General features: G+C 48.2%; 1 protein-coding gene across 2 annotated transcripts; it reads right to left on the minus strand.

Moving 5' to 3' along the window:
• Positions 1-2: 2 nt before the first annotated feature.
• Positions 3-25,122, minus strand: LOC138428756 (radial spoke head 10 homolog B). 2 transcript variants are annotated; one of them, XM_069569576.1, is made up of 20 exons: positions 25,040-25,122; positions 23,194-23,538; positions 21,243-21,318; positions 19,092-19,160; positions 17,154-17,327; positions 16,868-16,953; positions 16,143-16,263; positions 14,737-14,913; positions 13,583-13,742; positions 12,845-12,966; positions 10,420-10,609; positions 8,956-9,070; positions 7,022-7,101; positions 6,772-6,920; positions 6,143-6,250; positions 5,074-5,217; positions 4,302-4,427; positions 2,817-2,910; positions 1,355-1,553; positions 3-401 (listed from the first exon to the last, which is right to left on the minus strand). In XM_069569576.1, the coding sequence occupies exons 2-20, from the start codon at positions 23,448-23,450 to the stop codon at positions 233-235; spliced, it is 2,616 nt and encodes an 871-aa protein (XP_069425677.1). In that variant the 5' UTR covers positions 23,451-23,538; positions 25,040-25,122; the 3' UTR covers positions 3-232. The 2 variants fall into 2 exon arrangements, with proteins under 2 accessions (XP_069425677.1, XP_069425678.1); XM_069569577.1 differs by having other exon boundaries at positions 55-401; positions 1,355-1,460.
• Between the last annotated feature and the right edge of the window lie 647 nt (positions 25,123-25,769).

The raw sequence follows: 25,769 nt of genomic DNA on the forward strand, positions 1-25,769 counted from the left end.
AGTTTAATCACCAGTGCTATATTTAATTCAGAAAAAAGAAACAATACATGCTCATTCAATACCCCCATGTGTGTATTTTCATTCAGCTAAGCTAACAAAACATAGGCGTTTCGGTGATCCGACCACAGAAAGCCTAAACCCAGTAGGCCCAAACCCCAGTTTTCAAGAAACACTCAAGGTGTCCTCCTTTCACACCTGCCTGTTCTTGTGGATCGTTTACAAACAGTGGCATCTACTTTTTCTTTTTCTTGCTGGTGATGGATTTGCTGGACACCACAGTGTCCTCTTTCGGGGGGCTCGGTGTGAAACTCGAGGAGGGGGCATCCACTGGTTCCTTGATCACGGTGATGTCCACCTCGTAGTCTTGTCTTTTGGCCTCTTCCTCTCTCAAGCTGTTGAGCCTAACAAGAAGCAAACACAAGAAAGTATCTTTTTTTCCTTTGAAATTTCAAAACCAGTTTTTCTGCTGTCATGTGGTATAAAGTAGTCAATACCTGGATCTCAACAATAAAAAGTCACGCCATCGACATCTCATCAGTTCAGACTGCACACACCTTAGGTGACTTGTGAAGTACTTGTCTCTGCAGCAACTTGGCTAGTGAGCAGCCTTTTTAAAGTCCTGCTGCGGCTGTTCTTAAGTCTAACGCTCTCCTGCACAGGCCAGCAGGCTCATGATGCCCTTCACAGGTGAGCATCCGCACTCGAGACTGGCCTGTGTGGGGCTGAGCCTGGACACTGTGGCCATGCCTGCACGCTCACCACACCCCAATCACTGTTCTTACTGTTTCAGAAACACGGGCTCCCTCGGTCCTCACAGCAGTCCTACGAGGGGTCACCCCTACCTCCACAGGGGCAGAAATAGGCACATGGGGACAGACCTTGCCCAAGGTCACCCAGGTATAATAAGTGGTGGGGCTGGGATTTGACCCGGGGCAGTCTGGGTCTATGTTATACTGTGTCCCTGTGGATGCCTGGGGACAAGGGCGTTGTCGCTCCCTTAGCCAGGACAGAACAGGCAGCCACGGGTTCCCAGCCCCACACAAGGGCATGCCGCTCTTTGGAAGTTGTAGACTCTTGTGTCTGTGTGTGTGTATTTTGTTTTTTAATTTATTTGGTGGTACCACATCTTTGTTGTGGCACGTGGGATCTAGTTCCCTGACTAAGGATCGAACCCAGGCCCCCTGCATTAGGCGCGAGAAGTCTTAGGCACTGGACCACCAGGAAAGACCCTGACATCATAGCCTTTTAATGCAAGTGTTTGGTCCTGAAGCTCGGGGTGAACGCAGAGGACAGGAAAGAAAGATGACCGAGAACCCAGGAGGGAGGGAGGGAGTCAAGAGGTTTATCGCGTTACCTTGCTTCCAGCTCCTCGTTTTCCATCTTCCTCTGAAGGGCCGTTGCTTCATTTTGCAGCCTGTTTTCCTTTACTTTCTCCTTGAGGGTTTCTTCATGTTTATGTGCTTGGAAGAGAGTGTTCACAAAAAAGATGTACATATTACTGATCCATGTGTTGAATTTTTCCTTTTGTTCATCCTTGGATTTTTCTTTTTTCCCTGCAAGAAAGGCTGGTTGAAATGAACATTGATACAGTCTTGAGTAACGTTGGGAGTGTGCGTTCCCGTTCCTGGTTCTGTCACTAGCTGTGGTGGGCTGAGTGTCCTCGTCCCCCATAAGAGTGATGCTGTGCTCCTCATGGGTTTGTGGGTGTTAAGGGAATGCAAAATGCTTCAGGGACCCCCCGGAACAAGGACGGCATCAGCTGACCCCAGCTATGATGGTCAACACTTCTTCAGGCCTCCTGGTACCTATATTTTTTTCTAAAATAGCTTAACTATTTCGGTTTTCTAAAATTAAAATCTTAGAAAACTTACAACATTCCCATATTTTCAGAGAAAGGGGAAAAAAACCTCTTGGCTTTTGACTACATTGTCTTTAAAGGTAGTTTTAAGAAAAAAACGTTAAAGGATTTTAACTCTGAATTGAGTAAGAAGGTAGGTAAAATTACTGACTTGATAAGGAATATAGCTTCACGTCTACTAAGGCAGCAGACACCCACTCTGGAATGTGTTTACAATAGTTGATTCCAGGAGGATAACGCTTTGGATAGTTCTGTAATATCAGTAAGACTGGGGATCTGTCAGGACGGCATTTGTTTTTTGATTTTGTCTATTGCTTCGGCTCTTGGGCTCTTTGATGGCGGGGATGGGAGAGGAGTGAGGGCGCAGGGCCTGTGGAAACGCAGGGCTCTGTGAGTAGAGCAGCCTCCGCCCCAGGAGCCCCTGTGAAGGGCCCAGAGCAGAAGACATGGGGAGAGCCTTGATGCCAGTGCCAGAGTCTACGAGGGCAAAGGGGCACGAAAACCCAGCCACAAAGACTGGCACACCAGTGTTCACAGCGGCATTCTCCATGGCAGCCAAAACTGGAAACCACCCGAGTGTCCGTCAGCTGACGAGTAGGTAAAAATGGTGAAGAGCCGCACAACGGAATACTACTCAGCCATACAGAGGACCAGAATACTAATACCTGCTGCCACGTGAAAGAATCCCAAGACAACTGTGAGTGAAAGAGGCAGGCGTAAAAGACGGATGATTCCGTTTATATGAGGTGTCCAGAAAAGGCAAATCCGTGGAGAGAGCGAGCCGCGGGCACCAGGTGGTCCACAGGCGCCCCCAGCGCTCCAGGAGCCTCACCCACACCTACCGCCACCCCGAGGCCGGCTCCCCGCGGTGGTGACATGGCTGTACCTTTTAATAACCGTGATGTCATTTACAAGCAACAGCTTGCTAGTACCAAGGTTCTAGAATTAAAATACTCACCACTTTGAGATAAAAAGAAGGTCAGCCCTTTGCCTGCAGATTTAAAATTCACTTTGGAAGTTTTTCCGTCACTTACAGATTTCTTGATTTTGGGCTTTTACGTAAAAAAAAAAAAAAAATTAAATTTAAAAGAGAAATCATAAAGCAAACTATGGCTTCTGCATCATCATAGACGAACACTAAGTTTCTATGTCGTAAATAATCAGAAAAGGATTCACAAGGCTGACATCCTTACGCTAGTTTGACTGTTTTTAACCTGCATAAAATTTGACTTTTTAACCTGTATATTGGCCCTGTTAAGGAAATGAGGAACAGAGCTGCTGTATCCACTGGAAGGCTCCTCCCCCAAGAAACCAAACATGGGACACTGCACCCTGGTCTGCTGGGAGAATGTTTCTTAGCCACCTCTCGGTGGCTGTAATCACCTCACACACACTGTATGCACCCACATCTCTGCCTCCAGCAGATCTCACCCTTGAACCCCAAACTGCCTCCAGCTGCCCGTCGCTGTCACCGCTTGCACGTCTCCTCAGGCACCTTAAGTTAGCACGTGTGCAAACTCAGCTCCTTAGGTTTTCCCCCCAAAACTCCTCTCTCCGTCGAACCCTGGTCCTCCCCTTCACGATAGACGGCAGCTCTAACCTTTCAGTTCTTCAGGCCCCCAAAATCTTAGAATCCTCCCTGCCTTCTCTTTTCCCTCTCAAATTCCGCAGCACTCAAGAAACATGGGCAGATAATCCCAAGCGCTTCCTCACGGGTCTGTCCTCAGCCCAGTGGCCAGGAGCTGACCGGCCGCCCTGCTCACGGGCCTCCGTCTCTCTCCAGCCGGGCGCCTCTGGCCGGGCGCTGCCTCCCCCGGTGCACCTTCCTGGCCCGCCCCGACGCGGCTGCCCCGGCTGCCACGCTTCCCGCCCAGCCACCCAGACCCACTCCCGCCTCAGGGCCTCCACGCAGGACAGACTCCCTCCGCTGACCGGCAGCTGCGCTCAGGGGTCACTTCCTCCCAAGACCCCCCCTCCGGCCACCCTGTCACTCAGCCTCCACCGCCTGCCCCGCTTCTCGTCACACCCCCGAGGCCTGAGTGTGAAGCAGCAGAGAGCACTGCAGTGGCGGGCGCACACCCTGGAGCGGGACTGCCCCAGCGCCGCTGCTCAGCAGCTCTGGGACGCTGGGCGAGCCACCCTGCCTCTCTGTGCCTCAGCTGCCCCCTGGAGCTGACGGCAGCACCCACCGGGCGTCTGGGCCTTGGATGAGCAGGACCCTGGCAAGCGCGTGGCACCGGCTGAGCGCCCCACAGGCGGCGCCGCCTCCTGTCCCTGTACCACCACTTCCCTTTCTTCCCCAGAAGGCGAAGCCCACGAGAGGACAGGCCTCCTGCTCCTGCCAGACCCCGGGCCCCAGAGGCGCCCTCACCGCACAGCCAGCGCGTGCCCATGGCCGACGCCGCGGCCTCGGCTATCTTCCCGGTTGCCTGTCAATACACACCTCTGACTTCCTTATCTTGCTGATGTCGAGCAGGACACCCAACTTGCTCGAAGATGACTTGGTGCTGCTGAACTGAATGTCGGATTCCTGGCTTGCTATTGCGCTTGGACTCCTGTTCTGGGTGTCCTGACCAATGACAGACACACAAGAGGGCTTCTGGTTTCCATGGAGATGCACAGGCCTTTAATGCAGTATAACTGACTTACGATATATGACACCTAAAGCACGCCGTGACGGTAAGTACGGACGTGTCTGCACCTGTGAGCCCATCACCTGGGACAGTGAACGTGCCCATCGCCCCAGATGCTGTAAGCCTCGGGGTCCACCCAGTGCTCCCTGCCCCCGAGGGTGTCAATAGGCACTCTGACGCTTGTTGACAGAGCTCCTTTAGCACGGCTAGGAGTCTGCTTCCCGGGTCAAGACCAGGAAATACATTTCCCCTAACTTACAAAATAAATAACGTAAGGGACCTTCCCTGGTGGTCCAGTGGCTAAGACTCTATAACATAAAGGACCTTCCCTGGTGGTCCAGTGGCTAAGACTCTGAGCTCCCATTATAGGAGACCTGGGTTCGATCCCTGACTGGGGAACTAGATTCCACATGCTGCAACAGCCAAATAAATAAGCACATTTTTTCAATAATAAATAAATACTTTAGGACTTCACTAGTTCTTTCCTGAAAGGTTACAAAACCCCAAGATAGTTCTGGTGACGGTTTAACCATTCCAGAATAAAGCCCTTCCTTACTCTGTCAATTCTAAGATATCTGTTACCTGAGCTGTCACTGGGTAAGTGCTTGCAGCTTTGTTAACAGACAGGTCATCGTCTGGGAAATCTGAACAGAATTTAGTTGCTGGCTCAGGAACACAGATGAGGGCGAAGCTTAATAGAGCTTCAAAGAATTCCAGGAAAACCAGCTGAAATATAAGAAAATATAAAAGGGTCAATGCTGACACAACTCGAGGTGGGCCAGAGGCTCTTCTGGGTGTTTGTCTCTATCCTCCAGGAAACGCCACCTTGTTCAGCACTCAGATGCCACAGGAACACACCGGTTTGCAGTAAAAACTACAGCCTTTAAGAGATCTATGAGGATGTATGTTCTCTCCTTAGGTTTCTAAGTCACTTTTCTATCTGATGGGAACATGCTGCTGTATATTCACTCATTGAGGACTGTCACGATAAGAAGTATTTCCTCTTTTCCTGAACAACGAGAGAAGTGGCACCCGTGACAGCTGACACTGGAATGGCTAAGAGACCCTGAGACGGCATGACCGTGTTCTGCACGGAAGCAGCACATGAGTTGGTGAGGGGTAGACTGGGAAAGGAAGACTGTTGTGGTTTGAACTGCGCCTCCTTGGAAAAGGAGTTGGGAGTCCTAAGCCCCAGGATCCTCAGATTTACAGATAATCGAGCTAAGCTGAGGCCACTAGGGTGGGCCCCAGTTCAGTATGGCAGCCGTCCTCATAAGAAGAGGGAGACCGCGGCCCCGAGACAGGCACACAGAGAGAAGACGACCAGGACGGGCCAAGGAGGGGGGCCTGGAGCCGACCCTTCGCCACAGCCTGCAGCAGGAACCAGGCCCACCAGCAGCTTTCTGATGCCAGCCTTCAAAACTACAGGCAAGAAATGGCTTACACAAGCCAAAAAAAAAAAAAGAACGTGGGGGAAGGTGTGCATTGAGTACGAATGTTCAGAAGCAGGAGTCTGGTGGGTGTGACCCGGTGGTCAGACCTGGGCTCAGGGAGGCGGCTGTGCTGGAGACAGGATCTTGGTCGTTGGTACGCAAGGCAGAACAAACTGCCTGAGTTGGATCTGGGCCGTTCGTGACACCTCTTTACAAACCTCAAGTTCAAAGTTACTGTCGATTCCATCATACATGGAAGGGTTATCCTCTGCTATGACCTCCACAAACTTGGTTGCTGTCAATTCTTTATTTATCATCTTAAAGCTCTGCAAAAGAAACAGCCAATCAAACCATAATGGCTGTTAACTACAAACAGATATCTATGTACTTTTAAAAATGTCACAGTCCCGCTGAAGACGAGAATGAGGGGAAAATGCATGTAGGCAGGGCCCTCCCTCCACACTGACCCTTCCCTCCAGACTCTGTCCTAAGAACCCGGAAAGCCGGGTTCATGTCCCCAGGCTCGAAGAGTTAGGAGAATTCCTCCCTTGGAAACCTGAACATCCCAGAGAAGAGGTCTATGGACAGTGGGCTGAGGGGTGTGGAGGGGAGCTGGGGCGGTTTCCTGGCTCGCTTACGCCACAGTGAAACCCAGTCCTGGACCAGTGCCGTTCATCCACGGAGTTTCCCATCAGCCTTAGCATGCCACAGTCCTACCTGTGCGTGGACAGCCCAGGTGCACTACTCACTTGTTCCTTGCATATCACAGCTAGACTATTTTGCCTTTCCTAAATTAAAACTCAAAACAGCTACAAACAGAAAGCCACGCTCCACCGTGAGTGGTTACCTGCAACATCCAGAGGAAGTGTCTCATGTTCATGGTGAGCTCGTGGGGAGGGGCCGCGTGTGGTCTGCAGTGCGCCGTGTAGATCTCCCAGCACTTGTCCACGTAAGTCATTGAATAGAGGGTCCGCTGGGCCTCGCAGAATAAATGGCCTGAAGACGGAGTGGAAACACCGACACTCAGAATGATGATTACAGAACTCGACATGGGAAACAGTTAAGGTCCATGCAATCCTGCGGATTCTGTTATTTACCTTTTACACGGCAGGCATTGGGGAGGATGTTCTCATTCATCACTTTTTTAAAGCACAGAAAGAGCGACGGGCTTCGGTCTCTGCGGTTAAAAGGAAACCACCATCACGCCTCCGTCCAGGAGATGGAACTTAGTCCCCCGCTCCTGGAGGGCCGGGTGGACCTCGTGACTGGCTTCTCTGCCAAGTAGACCGGGCACAGAAAGGGGAAAGCAGTAAGTCTGCTCTAGAAAACCTGGCTGACAGTGCTGAGTCACGTGCTCACAGGTAACACTGCCAGTGATGAGACAGACTGCTGTCAGGCACTGCTGATATTCTGGGGGTATTCTTCCCCCAAACCCATAACCTCAGGGTGATGACAGAAAAACATCAGCAAAGCAAAATCGAGGGATATTTCACAAAATAACCAATCAATATTCTTCCAAAGTGTCAAGGTCATAAAAGACCAAAAAAAAAAAAACGATCACAGTTGTAGGGGACTAAAGAGCCAAGTCAAAGGAAAACACCCTCATCCTGGGAAAGACTAAAGACAAGGAAAGGGGGCGGCAGAGGATGAGACAGCCGGATAGCATCACCGACTCAATGGGCATGGATTTGAGCAGGCTCGGGGAGATGGTGGAGGACAGGGAAGCCTGGCATGCTGCCGTCCATGGGGTCGCAAAGAGCTGGACGTGACCTGGTGACTGAACAGAGACAGGACAACGAAACAAGGTGCGACCCTGCATTCGGTCTTGGAAGAGACAAGTGAAAACCTCAGGAAGCCCTAAGAAACTCTGAAATTCAGTTAACCAAACGGTAGCGATGTTAATTCCTTCATTTTAAGACGTGCACTGTGATTCTGTAAGACGCAATCATTTGGAGAAGCAGGATGCAGACTATAAACCAATACTCTGTGTTAACTTGGCCACACTCTTGAAAGTCCACAATTATTTCATTTTTTTTATAAGTTCTTTATTTTTTATTTCTATATCACGTGGCTTATGAGATCCTAGTTCCCTTCAGTTCAGTTCAGTTCAGTCGCTCAGTCATGTCTGACTCTTTATGATCCCATGAATTGCAGCACGCCAGGCCTCCCTGTCCATCACCAACTCCCGCCAGGGATTAAACCCAGGCTTCTTGCAATGGAAGTGTAGAGTCCTAATCAATGGACTGCCAGAGAATTCCCTAATATATGTAAACATTTAAATCATAAATTACATGATGATAATATTTCCATCTACTTTTCTAGTCATATTTCTACCCTAGGCGTCAAAGTTTTCTTTCTGTGTATCTAATGGACTTGCCCACCAGGACAGCTGGGTAGGCTGTCAAAGTAAACACTTCCTCTTTCCTTTCTCCCACCTTCTCTATATCTGCTTTCTCAGTTCAGTTACTCAGTCATGTCCAGCTCTTTGCAGCCCCATGGAGTGCAGCATGCCAGGCTTCCCTGTCCTTCACCAACTTCCAGAGCTTACTCAAATTCATGTCCATTGAGTGGGTGATGCCATCCAACTATCTCATCCTCTGCCATCCCCTTTTCCTCCCACTTTCAATCTTTCCCAGCATCAGGGTCTTTTCAACTGAGTCAGTTCTTCTAAAGTCCACAATTATTTCAAAATCAAAGGCTTTTATTGAAAAAAAAAAAAAAGACGCAGTATCAAATTTGTTCTGAGAAAGACAGGAAATTCTAAGGAAGAGTTGGTGGTGACTATTTCTGAGTAAAAAACTTGAGGGCTATTTGCAATACTGACACGTGACCTGCATCAGAAGGGTTTTCACAGTTTTTAATTTTGTTTCTCATGGTCTGGGTGGCTAATGTTTGTAAGAAACTTTTGTTTCTAATACTTCAAGGGTACGAAAAATAATCATGAATATCCAAGGAAAGAGAACAATATTATGACAATCGTGACGGTTCGCTCAGCCCCCATCCTACACAGGGGCCCAGAAGGAGAACTTACTGGTATTCTTTGTGATGAATGTGGTAAGCCAGCTGCAAGAGGTAGTTCAAAAATGTCCTCAAAAGTAATGTGGTAAATGGAGAGTGAATTTCTTCCACTGGTATGTCGTTATTGGCTAAAAAAAGAAAATTGGAGAGGACGTTGACGGCTGAAAGGGTGAAGAATCCACCTGCCCATGCAGGAGACACAGGAGATGTGGGTTCCATCCCTGGGTCAGGAAGATCCCCTGGAGGAGGAAATCGGCAACCCGCTGCAGAACTCTTGCCTGGAGAATCCCATGGACAGAGGAGCCTGGCGGGCTACGTGATTAATGCTGCTAATTTTTACTGGGTTTGAAGTATGTTTCAAAAACTAAAATTTGCAGTTGATACACACACAAAGAACACCAAGTGAGCAAATGCCATTGGTAAATGCCGCCCATAGATTTGCTTGACACACAGGTATTAGTTGCTGAAACGTGTCCGACTCTTTGTGATCCCATGGACTACAGCCCTGCAGGCTCCTCTGTCTATGGGATTTCCCAGGCAGGAATACTCGAGTGGGTTGCCATTTCCTCCTCCAGGGGATCTTCCTGACCCAGGGATCAGACCCGGGTGTCCCATGTTGCAAGCAGATTCTTGACCATCTGAGCCACCAGGGTTGATATTAGCTCTATCAAGTAGGTAATTTGAGACCTTCAAACCTGCCTCCTACAATTCAGCTATAGGGAGTAAAACCCTCAAAACTGTTAATTTTACTGCACGAAATTTTTAACCTGAAATCAAGCCCAACCTAAAATTACCTAAAGCCCTTTCTAGACTATTCCAAGCCCTCCCTGATCTTCTCTGCTTCTGACCTTACAATTTGGTGTTTTTTTAATATATATAAAAACTATAGACCAGAGGACATATGCATATGTATAGGACAGCATACTCTGTCACAGAGATATTTAATTATGAGTCACTGAGGCTTGGTGGGTTTTCAGGGAAACGGTCAGGGATTGGTGGGTACTGACACGGTAAAAGGCATTACTGTGCATGTCCTGTATGCCACCTGTATAGCTAGCATACTCTGTAAAGAGCCGGATGGTAAATGTTTTAGGCTTTCTAGGCCAGAGAGTCTGTGCCATAACCACTCAGGTCCGGTTTTGCAGGGCAAGAGCAACCACAGACAAGACATCAACAAGTGAACAAGGCTATGTTCCAATAAAACTTTATTTACAAGAACACCCAGTGGGCTGGATTTTGCCCATGGACCCACTTTGCTGACCCTGCTATGGATGGTCTTCAACTACTGCTGTTATTTCACTCGATTCTGTCTTCAGTTGCATTTTAAGCACCTTGGGAACAAGCCCACGTGTTGCTTCCTGGAACACCTCTCCAGACATGTGCCTTCCTTGCTCCCTCAACATTTCCTAACTGGCTTCAAGGTGCTGAGATGTTACACGACCCTTTAGAACAGACAGGAAGGACCTGGAATACTCACCACCGAGTACTCTGTCCATATCAGCAAGGGTTATGTTATGGTGATGGAACCTGCAGTCTTTGAGAAACCTCCAGAAGTGAAGTTTTGTCATCAGAAAGGTGTTATCCAGGGAGCGGTCACAGCCCAGACTGCTGTAAAAGTTGTAGATTCTTCTCAATTCTGTAATGTTTCTTAAGACAGCATATTCTACCTGAAAAGAGAAAACCACATGAATCTTCAACTGACCTGATAAGAACCACGGTAAAAGAAAACTTGCTTTCTAAATTAAACGGGGTCACGCATGCAGTAGCATTCGCCTCTTACCACTCACTATAAGAGCTCAGGGAATGTTATAGTCTCCCTAACCATTCCAAAGTCAATAACATGCAACTTCTGAATGAGAAAGTGGAATTACTTTCCTATAGCTCTGTCCTATTCTACCCTGATTCATCCCGTCTCCACGGCAGGAACAAAAGTCTCTTGTCTACAGATGAATTGCTCAGGGGTGAAGAAGCCGCCTGCCAATGCAAGAGACGTCGGTTTGATCCCTGGGTCAGGAAGATGCCCCTGGAGGAGGAAATCGCAACCCACTCCAGTATTCTTGCCTGGAGAATCCCATGGACAGAGGAACCTGGCGGGCTACAGTCCATGGGGTCGCAAAGAGTCAGATACGACTGAGCAACTGAGTGTGTACAAACACATACACACACACACACACACACACACACACACACACCCACACCCACCCACCAATATCCCTCATGGACACAGGCACAAAAATCCTCAAAATAACAGCAAGCCAGGGACTTCCCTAGTGGTCCAGTGGTTAGGACTCCGTACTTTCACTGCCAAGGACAGGGGTTCCATCCCTGGTTGGGGAACCAAGATCCCACAAGCCACATGGCCAAAACTATAAAGATTTTTTTTAAATTAGCAAACTGAGGGGAGCCAATATATAAAAAAGAAGAATACATCAGCACCAAGTGGGGTTTATCCTGCGATGGCTAGGCTGGTTCAACATGTGAAAACTCAGTGTAATTTATCCTACCACATAATCATACCAATCCATTTGGCAAAAACTGTTAATACCCCTTCATGATAAATACCCTCAGCAAATTAGGAATAGAAAGGAACTCCTTAACCTGACAAACAGCAGACAGAAAAACATACAACTAACATGCCACGTAATGCTGAAAGCCTGAAACAGGCGACAGTCACAGTCACTGCTTTGCTCGCCACCCCCTCTGTCGCCATTCACCGTCTATCATTTCTCCCCAGGCCCTCAGTGGCCTTATGCTGCCCCCGGACTCCTCAGACCCACAAAACTGCAGCCTACACAGTGTCCTGTTTCCCCAAACCTTGAGTCCCATGCATCACCCTCTGAAAGAAAAAAACATCAGAAAATGTGAAGACTGGGATTTGGGGTCCCTATGGAGACAGGGAAGTCCCAGCCGGGAGGCTCCATCAGGCATGTATCACTCTCAGCATCAACTCCTGCCTTCGAAAATTCAACTCAATTGGATAAGCAAGTGGAGTTGGCCCTATTCCCTGCTCCAAAGGACACGGGATTTTCTTCAGGAAGCTGAAAATCTAGTCGATATCACAAGACACATATACAGGAAGGAAGTCTCCTTACAGAACAGAGTCAGGGAGGGACAAGAGACGGATTCAAGGACAAAGCGGCCTGGAGGGCCGGTGCCTGAGCTGAGCTCTGGAGAACTGAAGAGTGGGCTGGACTTCACAGTCCACGATCCTCAGGTGTAAACAGCTGGTTGGGATTAGACACATGCTCACGGAACGAGGTCCAGCTACACGTAATTTTTTCTCTAAGTATTTCGACATTGTGAATAATTTCTAAGGGTCTGAAGTTCTTTTGAATCCCAGAAGCCTATGACAACACACAGCAGAATTAATGTCCTCCAGAGTGAGGTGACCACAGCCTTGGCCTTCAGACCAAGCCAGAGGGGCAGGGGTTGACTGACCCTTGGGAAAAAAGTGAAAGTGAAAGTATTAGTTGCCCGGTTGTGTCCAACTCTTTGTGACTCTATGGACTGTAGCCCGCCAGGCTCCTCTGACCACAGGATTCTCCGGGCAAGAATACTGGAGCAGGCTGCCACTATCCATCTGTAGGGGATCTTCCCAACCCTGGGATCAAACCCAGGTCTCCTGCATTGCAAGAGATTCTTTACCATCTGAGCCACCAGGGAAGCTCTGGGTAATTCACGGGGTCTTTCCATCCAAACTTCCTTTTTCTCAGGAAGCCGGCTCACTCACATGAGATTCTAGAAAATTAAATGAGAGGATATTTAAGCCCCAGGTGTATAAAAAATACTTGATACAGAACAGCAGTCATCAACAGTATCTCCCCAAGACTATGGAGAGTTTGCTCAGATTTAAGCCCTATATATATATATATATATATATTTTTAACAAAGAAGGTTTTTACCTGCTTCTTTTCTTCTGACTGGTCTCTCTCAGGGTACATTTTCAGCAATAAACTGAGATCCAGCTCGAGGCTCGAGCCTAACAAGGAATTACTTTCATTGCCATCAAGCTTTCTCATGATTTCTAGCAAATGAAGGCAAATACAGGGGATAATTGTGAAAAGCAATATTGAAATGTTTCAAACGTTATGTCAAAATGATTTTCTGTAAAAGTGTGACATAGGAGTATTCAAAAACCTACAAGAAGGCAGTTGTGGGGACTTCCCTGGTAGTCCAGCAGCTAAGACTCTGCACTCCCAATGCAAGGGGCCGGGGTTTGACCCCTGGTCAGGGAATTAGATCCCATATGTCCCAATTTAACAAAAGATCCTGCATTTGTAACTAAGACCCCTCACAAACAAATAAATAAATCTTTTATATATATATATTTTTTAAAGACAGCAGTTGCTCATAGGAAACTTGTGTTTTCTTCTGAAATATTAGGTACATGTTTTGATATCAGTGATAAAGAATCTGCCTGCAATGCAAGAGACCAGGGTTCAAACCCTGGTTCAGAAAGATCCCCTGGAGAAGGGAACAGCAACCCACTCCAGTATTCTGGCCTGGAGAATTCCATGGACAGAGGAGCCTGGCAGGCCCATGGGCTCACGAAGGGTCGGACAGGAGTGAGCAACTAACACTTTAAGTTTGATGCACTGTTACCCGTCAGCCTCCCTCCAGCTGGAAGCGGACGCTCCTACCAGCACTGATGGAGGGCTTGCACTGCTGGCACTTGAAGGCACCCTCTGAAGGCGAGTTCGGGTAGCTCATCACTTCCCCATCCAGATTCGGAAACACCACTATGTGATCCTTGGAAAATAGGCCATCATACACACGCCCATTCTTGAAGGTTAATCGGCCCTGCAGAGAGAAAGACAGCTGTTTGCAGCTTAGGGAAAGATTTTTAGAAACCACTGGTAAATCTACCTCAATATCTTTTCAACAGTTGGGAAGCTTTCATTTGTTAAGAACTGCACTCAGTTCACACAGAGTCAGGCTCATAGAGTCTCAAGTCACAGCGTAGATCCTCTCTCCCAACTCCCCTTTTCCTCTCCTCTCTCTGTATCTCCCCCACCATCTCTCCATAACCCTGAGCACCCCTAGGTCACAGAACGTGGCTTATTAAATAATGACCAGCAGAGGTGCCTATCACAGAATGGGGACTTATCTTGATATTTGTCACACCCAGGCCAATAGTTGATCTGACTCAGAGGTGGGCAAATGACCCAATCCAGCTCAGTAAAGCTAAAGACATGTGTGGAAAATGTCTGCGAAAGAAGTTTCTTCTCTCCTTCTACTTAGTGGGGTATGTAGGTGAGAAGCCTGGAACCACAACAGCCATCTTGCAGTCATGAGGGAGGAGCAGCATAATAGTGACGCAGACATGGTAGGAGAGATGTGGATGGATGGAAGAGAAAGATTTAAGCTAGATTTTCTGTTACTTGCAACCAAAACCACCCTAACATACACATACACCACAGACTAATTAAGTAAACTCTAAATATACAGGAAATTGATGATACGTTAGAAATTACTCTGGTGGTGCAGATGGTAAAGAATCTTCCTGCAACGCAGAAGACCCAGGTTCAATCCCTGGGTTGGGAAGATCCCCTGGAGAAAGGAATGGCTACCCACTCCAGTATTCTTGCCTGGAGGATTCCATGGACAGAGGAGTCTGGTGGCCTACAGTCCATGGGGTCACAAAGAGTTGGACATGACTGAGCAACTAACACACACTGAATCATCTTAAATCGGTAAGCTAGGCTACGCAGAATGGCTGATACAGTTTCCTAGGTAGAGAAAGTCATGCCTTTACATAAGCTTCGAGATGCAACCTTCACAGGTCTGTACTTACCATGCCGTGTTTTTTATTGGAGACCCACTCTCCCTCATACACGGCTCCGCTGGCATAGTAGAACTTCCCATGGCCATGGCGGTATCCGTTCACAAACTCTCCTACGTACTCGTTTCTCAAAGGATACTGCGAGTAGGGGATTCTCTTTAGAAACCATGTGTGTGTGCCAAGGCCGTTCTGAAAAGAAGGCAAATTTCCATGAGAAATACTCAAAACATTTCCTCTTTGTACCTGAATCTATTCAAATAAGGTATGACTCAAATACAGGGGCTCACGTGAAGGGGCAAAAAGCATGGGGATTGGGGTCGCATAGACTCCGTCCTCACAGGAGTCACGGGACTGATGAACTTACCAGTCAAAGAACCTAACTTGTGTGCGAGTTTAGAGAAAAGTAAATGCTAACAAAACAGCGCTTTTTAAAAGGTTGATTTAACCACAGAAAGAACGGAATCGTGATGCCATCAGCAACACGGATGGACCTAGAGATGACAGGACCTGGACTGAAGCCAGAAAGAAAAAGACAAACACCATACGATACAGATCATATGTGCAAAATACAGCACAAGTGACTGTATCTACAAAACAGACTCACAGAACAGGCCTGTGGTTGCCAAGGGGAAGAGGGAGTAGGGGAGGGAAAGACTGGGAGTCTGGGATTAGCAGATGCAAACTGCTACTTATAGAATGAACAGATGATAACTTTCCACTGTAGTGCACAGGGAACTATATTCGGTAATCAGTGATACACCATAATGGAAAAGAATATGTATACGTGGATAACTGAATCACTAAGTCATCCAGCAGAAATTAACACAAAGCTGTCAATCAACTACACGTTAGTAATTTTTTTTTTTAAAAAAAGAGGCTGATTTAGGGGCTTCCCTGGCAGTCCAGCGGTTAGGACTCTGCACTTCCACGGCAAGGAGGATGGGCTCAACCCCTGCTCAGCGAACTAAGACCCCATATGCCAGGTGGCATGGCCAAGCAACACAAAAAGGAAAAGAAAACTGAAAATTGTTTAAAGGCTGATTTAGTCAAGTAATCATCACAGGAGTTTCTAAATTTAACACTGCCTGAATTTCAGATTGCCACACGATACCCAAGAAACAAATCATGGGCTGAGAGTCAGCAGAGCGCCTGCCGCTGGGTTGCTGCTACTATTGTTACACGGGGGCTCGGTTGTGTTTGACTCTCTTTGCGACCCCATGGACTGTAGCCCACCAGGCTCCTCTGTCTGTGGGAATTCCCAGGCAAGAACACTGAAGTCGGTTGTCATTTCCTTCTCCAGCTTATCTTCCTGGCCCAGGGACCAAACTCACATCTCCTGCACAGCAGGCGGGTTCCTCGCCTCTGAGCCACCAGGGAAGCCCCACCTCTGGGCGTGTTCTGCGGAGACCCGCTGGTACCTGGACCCCGTGCCTCCACTGACCGGTGTACTCCTCGTTAGTCGTCAGCCACCTCATCCTACCTTCCCCGTGACGCATGTTGTTCTCCCACTGACCCTCGTATATGTTCCCGGACTTGTAACTAGGGCCACAAACCAAACAGTTAAAACCAGTTATCTCATGTTCATTTACCTTGAAGGACTTTATCTTAAACTTTCTCCCTAAACACCTCTGAAGAAATCCAGCCCTTGCGCCCATACAATCTTCCCTGTATTTGAATTCAGTGGATAGGCATGAGGTTTGCAAAAGCAACTCTCCCAGGGGTGGGGGTTGTGGAGGGTGGGTGGGGGGAGAATAGGTCACTGTATAAAACCTTTTGATCATTAAATTATCTGACAAAGTGGATAAGAATAGCGCTTTTTTCTTTTTTAATCTTTTAAAAACAATTCCCTATACTATTATGGTTAATACTTTGGTTAATGCTAAAATTAAAATATTTAATTAAAATAATTGAAACCAAAATATTGGTTAACATTTTGCCCCAGATATTTTATTTCTTTGCCCAAAATATTTGGCTCCATCAGCTGAATCTAAATATTCCACCCTGCTTATACAGCAAATGTATTCTCTGTAAGTTCTGCACCTTATCTTTAAATAGCCTCAGGGAAAAGCTATCTGGGGCCACAAATGCTTTTCACTAGCACCTGAAACATGGCAGGGGAGGGGAGCAGACCGCAGATACCTACCATCTTATCCCCCAGCCCTTTCTGATGTTGTATATCCAGTCTCCTTCATACCAAGAGGTGCCCTCTTGATTATAATAAATGGAGCCCTAGAACAAGGAATACAATTTAAAAAAAAATCAGACCTCATAAAACTGGTTTTTTAAAAAGGTAAAGATAGAAGCGTATGATTTTAGGGCATCTGAAGGATGTGGAGATGTCATCCTTACAACATCTTCGGTAAGACGTAAAACCGGGCTCATGCTTCCGGTTTGTGACAGGTCGTGGTCACGTGTGTGACCTCGCCCACCTTTCCGTGTCTCTTGCCATGGCACCAGTGGCCGATGTAGGACACGGGCTGCGTGCTGCACTTGAACATGCCGAATCCGTGCCTCATGCCGCTGACCACCTCTCCTTCATAGGTGCTGCCATCTGGCCACGTGAAGACGCCGTGGTTCATGGGGACGTTCTTCACAAAGTCGCCCTGTGGCAACACGGCCATCAGAAAGAAGCAAGCGGGGAGATCCCTCACCTGGAGACGCAGAGACCACGCCGGCCTCTTTTCCCAAGGCAACGGCTGAGTACCCCCTGAGCCCCAAGCCCCCTCCTCCCGTCCCTGCACAGCCCAGCCTCCCTCACTGCGTGCCGGCACCGAGCAGAAACCAAGGTGGAATGAACGACCGGGAAGGCTGTGAGACGACAGAGCTCCAGGAAGCCGGAAGGAGACATGGTGCAGGGGCGCCTCCCAAGCCTGGCCTGGCAACTCTGGACTCTGTAACCCGCCTCAAGGGAGACTAATTCACTGCTTCCCAGGAGATGCTGACCATTAGCCAGGCTCAGTGATGGCCGGTGGAAACTCCAACACTCTGCAGACACATCAGCTGACTGCCTGCCCCAGGGGTGCCTTTCAGATAATCCCCTGTGGTCGGGGCCCCGGAGGGGTGCATAGCACGAGTTCCTGCACATCTCAGCCTGGAGGCTTTGGGTTCCTCTCCAGGAACGTGAGCCTCTGGAGGTGAGATCTCACCAGACGTCCCAGGAGGCCAGGGACCTTCCTGAGCACACGTCTGGGAGAGCAGGAACCCTGCCCGTAAACCCTCCTGACTGGGCTGGTGTGTGTGTTGGAGGAGGCAGCGTCTACCGGAATCAGCCCCACCTGACCTTCCAGAGATGATAAATGAACCAGAGGCCAGGCCAGGCGGCAGGGTCTGGGGGAAGAGATGCGTTCCTGGGAAAGCCTGGCCTGAAATGGTAGTTGGCACCCAATCCTCTGCTGCCCTGGACCTTGGGTGCTCTCTTCCCTCCATGATGGTGATGGAGGACGCCCTTCCCTCGCTCTGCCCAGCCCCGTCTCCCGCTTCCCAGTCCACTCAGCTGCCCACCTGGCCCAGACATGCCTGTTTCCCTCCTGGGGCTGTTTGAGTATGTCCATTAGGCCCTCCATTTTAAATACTTTCATTACAACTTATAAACACCATGGCGTTAGCAGCTCTGCAACTGTGATTTTCAGAGCAGCATTTCAGGCCTACCCACATTGTGCAGACACCGATCTAAAAATACATACTCCCCTCAGCCCAGCAAGATGGGATACGTGAAACCCATATCACGGAACATAAGTAGCCAGTAAAAATCGATTGATCTCAGCCAACGGATGTGATCTGATCTCTAGAAAAACACAGGGGCAGAAGAGAGGGTATAATGAACTATCTCTGGGACTTCCCTGGTGGCCTAATGGCTAAGACTCTGAGTTCCGAATGCAGGGGGCCAGGGTTCGATCCCTGGTCAGGGAACTAGATCCCAAAGGCTGCAACTAAGACCCGGCACAGCCAAATAAGTAAATAAAAAGTAAGTAAATAAAGTACCTCTGTTTATAAAAAGGTGGGAGAGGCTGAAGAATGTCTCTAGAATATACAGACAGAACTGGAAACTGGTGACAGTTTCCAGAGGGGCCCCTAGAGTAACGACTTACTTGTCACCTCCGTTCTTTTGGTCTGTGGATTTTTTTAACCCGTGTGGTGAGCAATTTTTATGAAACTCGCTTTTTTTTCTCTTCCTTTTGGCTGCATTATGCAGCAGGCCAGATCTTAGTTCCGCAACAAGGGATCGAACCCAGGTCCCCTGCAGTGGAAATGCAGAGTCCTAACCACTGGACCGCCCAGGGAAGACCCTGATACTAGCTAGGAACCTGTGGGAACCTACCGTTAAATTACATAGTTAGTTTAGAACTGCAACATATTATACACTTTACCTCGTATTTCAATCCATCAGCCCAGATGTAAGTCCCCTGTCCATGCATGAGTCCTTCAGAGAACATGCCCTTCAAAACAGAACAAAGCCTCAGGCCCAATTTTGATTTCATATAACTCCCACCCAGGGATTCAGCTCTTAAAAGGGAACCGTGTTCCACAAAATGCTGGTCCAGCATTCAGCTGGGAGCTGGCACCGCACTGGCGTCCATCTGGTTCTAAAAAGGATCTGAGGAGTCCAGAAAAACCTAGGTCCCTAAAACTGACACCAGGCGGTGCTAAGCAGTTGTTAAACTGAGCTCTGAATTCAGCCTTCCTCTCCTAACTAAGCTGTTGGAAAACTACCATTCAAAAGAACTCATATGCTTTGCGTTTTGCATTTCAAACTTTAAAGGTTTTTTTAAAAATTATTTACACCAGATGTCCTCAGTCGCTCAGTCGCATCCAACTCTTTGCAACCCCATGGACTGTACCCACCAGGCTCCACTGCCCTTCGAATTTTCCAGGCAAGAATACTGGAGTGGGTTGCCATTTCCTTCTCCAGGGGATCTCCCTAGCCCCGCAATTGAACCCGAGTCTCTTGTATCTCCTGCACTGGCAGGTGGATTCTTAACCACTGAGCCACCTGGGAAGCTCCATCTAGACTTGATGGAACTGATTAAACCATCATCTGGATATCAAAAACGATGACATTTTCAGTGTCACATTTTGTTTTCTCTTATTGGAAATTGTAAGTATTTATCCCAAAGGCAGATGGGACATTTTAATGAATACTATTCAACCATAATAAATGGCCTTTTTTTTTTTTTTTTGGCTTTACTCCCTGGCTCATGGGATCTTAGTTCCTCAAGCAGGGGCTGAACCTGGTCCCTTAGCAGTGAAATTGTGGAGTCCTAACCACTAGATGGGCAGGGAATTCCCATAAATGGCATTTTTAAGGGTTTTTTACTACACAGGACAAGAAACACATTAAGGGGAAAAATCAGGGTATTGAAACCCATGCCTTTTGACCTCAACTACAAAAAAATCTGTTCTCCTACAACAAGCACATATTTCTTAGATAATCTCAATGAATGAATGAATACCTCCACTGTAGCCTCATGGATAAACACGCACAAAAAAAAAAACCCAAAATACCCCCAAAGTATCTAACAATTGTGGCATAGCTCTGAATGTTAAATCAGAGCACTATGCAATAATTAAAATGCTAATTATGGAAGAGAGAATGGGGAGTTAGTGTTCAATTCAGTTTGGGAAGATGAAAAAGTTATGGAGATGACGGCTGACCAAGAAGGTGGATAGACTTAACATTACGGAAGTGAAAGTCGCTCAGTGGTGTCGACTCTTTGTAACCCCTCTTGGACTTCTCCAGGCCAGAATACTGGAGTGGGTCACCGTTCCCTTCTCCAGGGGATCTTCCCAACCCAGGGATCAAACCCAGGTCTCCTGCATTGCAAGCGGATTCTTTACCAGCTGAGCCACCAGGGAAGAATACTGGAGTGGGTAGCCTATCCCTTCTGCAGCAGATCGTCCTGACCCAGGAATGGAACCAGGGTCTCCTGCACTGCAAGTAGATTCTTTACCAACTGAGCTATCAGGGAAGCCCAACATTATTGAAATTTACACTAAAAAATAGTAAATCTTCTTTCTTAAATGGTAAATTTAATGTACATTTTACCACAAACTTTTAACTTATGAAAAGCATACATCAATATAGCAATGTAGTCCTAAGTGAAAAAAAAGATTCAAGATGTTATCTACAAAATCAACACGCCCACGTAAAAATACCGATTCATCCATTCAGGAAATAAAAGGGACACAGAAAACTGAAAAAATTTATGGCAAAAGGATGCTGGGATTTTAATTTTACTCTTTGTTATTTACTTTAGTGACCTTAATGTTGTTTGTCCAATAAATAAAAATCAGGAAAAGGAAAAGAAAATCTAAAACTGGGAGAAGGAAAAAAAAAATCTAAAACGATTATTTCAATTGTTCTGAGTCATGTTTTTGCCTTAAAATATGTACTCAGAGTTCACAATAAAATCAGCATTAAGTATTCTGGAATTGGAATCAGAGGACGTTTCCGAAGACGCAAATCTAAGATGATCACCCCACACTGTCTGCCTTGCCCAGTCCCAAAACGTGTAACTCACCCGGTAGGTACAGCCTCCTTGGAAGATGGCAAACCCTTCTCCCTCATATAGTCCACGGACTTTTTCCCCTTCGTAGCTGCAATGACATAAAGCTCAAGGCAGTGAATCATGTGAGGAAACGCCAGTGACTGGGGGTTATAACAGAAAAGCAGTATCAGTGAAGACGTGCAAACGATCTCTCATGTTCCCCCAACAAGCATCACCCCCATGCCCCCAGGACAACTGTGTGCCTGCCCTTTCTGAGCACTGGGGCTTGGGCTGTGAACAAGTTCCTGCCCTCAGAAGTTTATGGTCCAAAGAGGAGAGACAGACAATCAAAAGGAAACAAATGAACACGATAATTCCAGACCACATTTAATTTTTGTGAAAGAAATGGTCGGGGAAGGCGACCCTGAATGAGGAGGAGGTTACCTGGTAACAAAGAACCTTGAGAAGAGAGAGGATCCCTGGGAGGAGGGAACTGCAGGTGCCAAGGCTCTGAGGCAGGAAAGAGCCCGCTGTCTCAAGCTCAGCTGCATGGCTGGACCACGATGAGGAGGGGAGTGATGGGAGGGAGACCAGGGGAGGCAGAAGCTGGGTGGGCAGACAGGTGGGCTGAGATAAAGACTTGCCATTAAGTACAAAGCTCTAGAAGGAATCACGAGAGGGTTTCCAGAACTGGGTTGGACAGGACCAGACTTACATCTTAAAAAGATCACCCTGGCTGCTTCAGAGAACAGACTTGGGGGGAGAGTGAGCTGCTGGGAGTGAGCAGTGGGCAGTGAGAGAGATGAAAGCGTTGGGAATATTCCGGACAGTTTTCCATCTGGGGTGTGAAAACATTCTGGAAATGGACAGTGGGGATGGCTGCATAACGTGGAGAGTGTACTTAATGCCTCTGATTTACACATAAAAGGATTTAAAATATGTATATTTCACTAGGATAATTTTAAAACTTTTTTTTTTAAGATATATTCTGGATGTAGAACCAATATGGCTTGCTGTGCTGGCTTTGGGCAAGGGAGGTGCCAAGAACAGTGCCCACATTTTTAGTTCCAAACTGATAACGTGTGACTTTATCAGCTTGCTCACCTCCAGGCTCTGAGGCGAGTGAGGTGGAAAACAAATGGACCTGGAACAGCCCTGACCACAGTGGGCGTATTCCAAGAATCCAGAGAAGAGTAAATGTTAGAAAACCTAGGATGAGGAGATTAGTTCTACGACTTCAGGCCTGGATGTAGGGAAATGGTGATGCCCTAAGAGAAACAGGGATCAAGGGATGAACCCACAGCTGGGAGAGAAACAGCAGCATCCAGAGAAACCTTCTAAAGTGCGAATTCTCATTTATTTCCCCCCATTAAGAACCTGAGGCTCAGAAAGGTTCGGTGATGGGGCTGGCATCCTAGAGCTAAGACTCAAACCCTGACTGTGGTATTTCAAGTCCTGCAGTCTTTGCCTTGGGACGCAAGATCAGTGGACGATGTCTAGTGGGCATTAAAAAAAATGAACCAAAAACTCACGGAGACGGAACAATGCCAAAGGCATAGATGTTTACAGTCATCTAGGGAGATAGAAGGAAGGAAGGGAAGTCGCTCAGTCCTGTCCGACTCTTAGCGACCCCATGGACAGCGGCCCACCAGGCTCCTCGGTCCATGGGATTTTCCAGGCAAGAGGACTGGAGTGCGGTGCGAAGTAAAGCTATAATAAGAGATCACCCACAGACAGAGAACAGACAGCATGGAGGTCGGAGACACGGGAAGGTGGAAGAGGCAGCTCATTAAATCACCATGCAAGAAAAAAGGAAAGTCAAGACTGCCTGGTGATCCCGTGGCTAAGACTCTGTACGGGCTCCCAGTGCAGGGGGCCTGGGCTCAGTCCCTGGTCAAGGAACTAGACCCCACTTGCCGCAACTAAGACCCCACACAGCCAAGTAAGAAAAGAAAGAAACATTTAAAAGAAAGGAAGAAATCACCTTTCTACTATGAGTTTGGTCAGAACGGGCTCTTCATACTGGGTAGCATCTTCATTTGGCACACTGTCGCTTTTGGCCTCTCTCTTGCCTGCCGGGTCCTTGAGCGGCACGTCCAGTGGTGGCGCGGCACTCGGCGACGCGTCTTGCCTGGCGGCGCTGCCATCTTGTTTGGCAAACTCTGGATAATCGGAGGGAGATGAGGGAGAACGAGCGGATTTGTCCCCCTTTTTATCTGCTCTTTTCTTTTCTTTCACCATGACCTTTAGAAGACCTAAGGTTCACTTTATTTATCCAATGACTCCTTCAGTTGAAAGCTGTGTGTTTCAAGGAGTTGGGGAGTTTTATCTGAAAAATAAAAATTATGTCTCTGAATACTTGAGGGTCTCACTCATCGTTACAATTTTAGTCTTTTTAAAAAGCTATATATATTTATGGATTTGGCTGAGCCGGGTCTTAGTTGTGGCATATGGGATCCAGTTCCCCAGCCAGGGATGGAACCTGAGCCCCTGGCATTGGGAGCACAGAGTCCTCGTCACTGGACCACCAAGGAAGTCCCTACAATGTTAGTTTTACAGCCCCAATGTCATTATCATTCTCTTCCTACAGCCTGAAAAATTAATTACGAGGATCAAGTATCACCAAGTTATAAAATGCAATTTCAATATTGCATTGTCCTAAGATTTTTTAAATTAGAACCACCATCTATCATTTCTTTTCAAAGAGTGTTCCAGTGAGAAGGGCAACCCTTTGTGGGAAAAAAGTATCAACCTAACCTCTAAAATCTTACCTACCACCAGCTCATACTGTAAAAGCCCCCCTGTACGTCCCCCTGGCAAAGTGCTCAGGAGCTGAACCCAGGCTTATGCATTGCCCCCTTCCCAATGGTCCTTCTGCTTCAGATGTCAAACAGGAATAATAGTAACTTGTCTGTGTGCCGAGATTCATGGGGTCGCAAAGAGTCGGACACGACTGAGCGACTGAACTGAACTGCGCTGCTTATAAGGATTAAATAAGACGATGCACAAAATCAATTATTCTGTCACTTTCCTATTTTCAAACTTGCAGCCATCGGCTACCTACTCCCTGGGACAGCATGACAACAGGTTGAGGCCTCCTATGTCAGACAAGAAACCTTGTGTTAATCATTTGCCCGAGGTCCCAGAGCTGAGGGGCGGGGCTGCAAAGCCATAGTATTCGTGGCCCCCCAAAATTGGCCCCACTGAAGACATCCCAGTACATCAAGCAGGAGGCAGAGGTGAGTCGGGAAAGGCAAGGCAAGACCCTTCTTCCTGTGCCTGAGGCGGGCAGTGGCCGCCCCACACCCTCTGCCTGCCTGGCACCCTCTGGTCACCTGATTTCCGCTCACTCCCCCCAAGCCCCCAGGCTCTGCTCTCACCAACATGGTCCTGCTCCCCTCTTCCTTCAAAACCCCATCACCCTTTCCAGCCCTGCACCCCCACCTCAGGACTGTCAGCCAAGCAAGCCGCTGAGGCTTCTAAACTCGTCTTTACTACAGGCTTTCCGCTCCCCCATCACTGAAGTCTGAACTACTAATAAAGCAAACTTCCCTTCTCTTGGTCTGTTTCTTACCAACTTTGGCGTATCTTCTGCTCTCTCTGAGTTGAGGCTGTATTACGGACCGTTCACTTTCCTTAGCAGGAGAGGGGCTCGCATTCTCTGGGCCCAGGCTCCCAGCTCGGTCCTGTCCCTTCCTCCGCCCTCCCCACCCACCGCTCACCTGCTCGGGTCCTCGGAGGCCGAGGAAGAGCCGAACCTGGCCGTCAGGCCAGCTGTGGCGCAAAGACGGCCGCACGCCTGGGACCCCGGGTCCCCTGGAGGCACTCACCTCGGTGGAGACCCAGAGAGGATCCGGCCGGGACAGTGGCAGCAAGGCGTCCGGACCGGGCGGTCTCCAGGCAACCACGGGCCCCCCCCCCCCCCCCCCCCGCCCCGATCTTAAAGGGGCCGCGGCACGTGCTTTGCCCTTCAGCTGCTGCTGCTGCTAAGTTGCTTCAGTCGTATCCGTGTGTGCGACCCCATAGACGGCAGCCCACCAGGCTCCCCCGTCCCTGGGATTCTCCAGGCAAGAACACTGGAGAGCAGGTAGTAATCTGGAACCCAAGTGACCTGGGTTTTCCCTCCTCTGCTAATTGCCCTGAGGCCTCTCAGGCTGTATCTTCTCCTTAACACAAGACTAACTCAGAAACTCAGGGGTTACTCTTTCATAACTGCCATAAACAAGTTACCCCAAACTTACTGGCTTAAAGCAACATAGATTTATCATCTCACAGTTTCAGGAGAAGTCCAAAAGGATCGGGTCCCTTTGGCAGCTCCAGGGAGAATCTTCATATTTCTAGAAGTCACCTTCCTCCGTCTTCGAAATCAGCATCATTTCTCTCTCTGGCACAGCTGGGGAAAATTCTCCATTTTTCAGAAGACATGGGCTAGACTGGGCCACAGAACCAACCCAGGGCATGCTGCCCCCATCCCACCACCCTCATCCCACCACCCTTACACTGGCAGAGCCCCTTTGGCCACCTAGAGCAAGTATTCAGGGGTTCTGGGATTAGTACAGG

This window comes from Ovis canadensis, chromosome 24, assembly GCF_042477335.2.
Source record: "Ovis canadensis isolate MfBH-ARS-UI-01 breed Bighorn chromosome 24, ARS-UI_OviCan_v2, whole genome shotgun sequence".
In the NCBI taxonomy this organism is placed as follows: Eukaryota; Metazoa; Chordata; class Mammalia; order Artiodactyla; family Bovidae; genus Ovis; species Ovis canadensis.

Bases quoted from the DNA above. Each gene is read 5' to 3' on its own strand.
- LOC138428756 (XM_069569576.1), bottom strand. From the start codon at position 23,450: ATGGTGAAAGAAAAGAAAAGAGCAGATAAAAAGGGGGACAAATCCGCT. The intron at 12,967-13,582 runs GTAGGAGCGTCC...TTCATTTGCTAG, and splicing joins CAAGCCCTCCATCAGTGCTG to AAATCATGAGAAAGCTTGAT. The intron at 9,071-10,419 runs GTGAGTATTCCA...TTCTTTTTTTAG, and splicing joins TATGGACAGAGTACTCGGTG to CCAATAACGACATACCAGTG.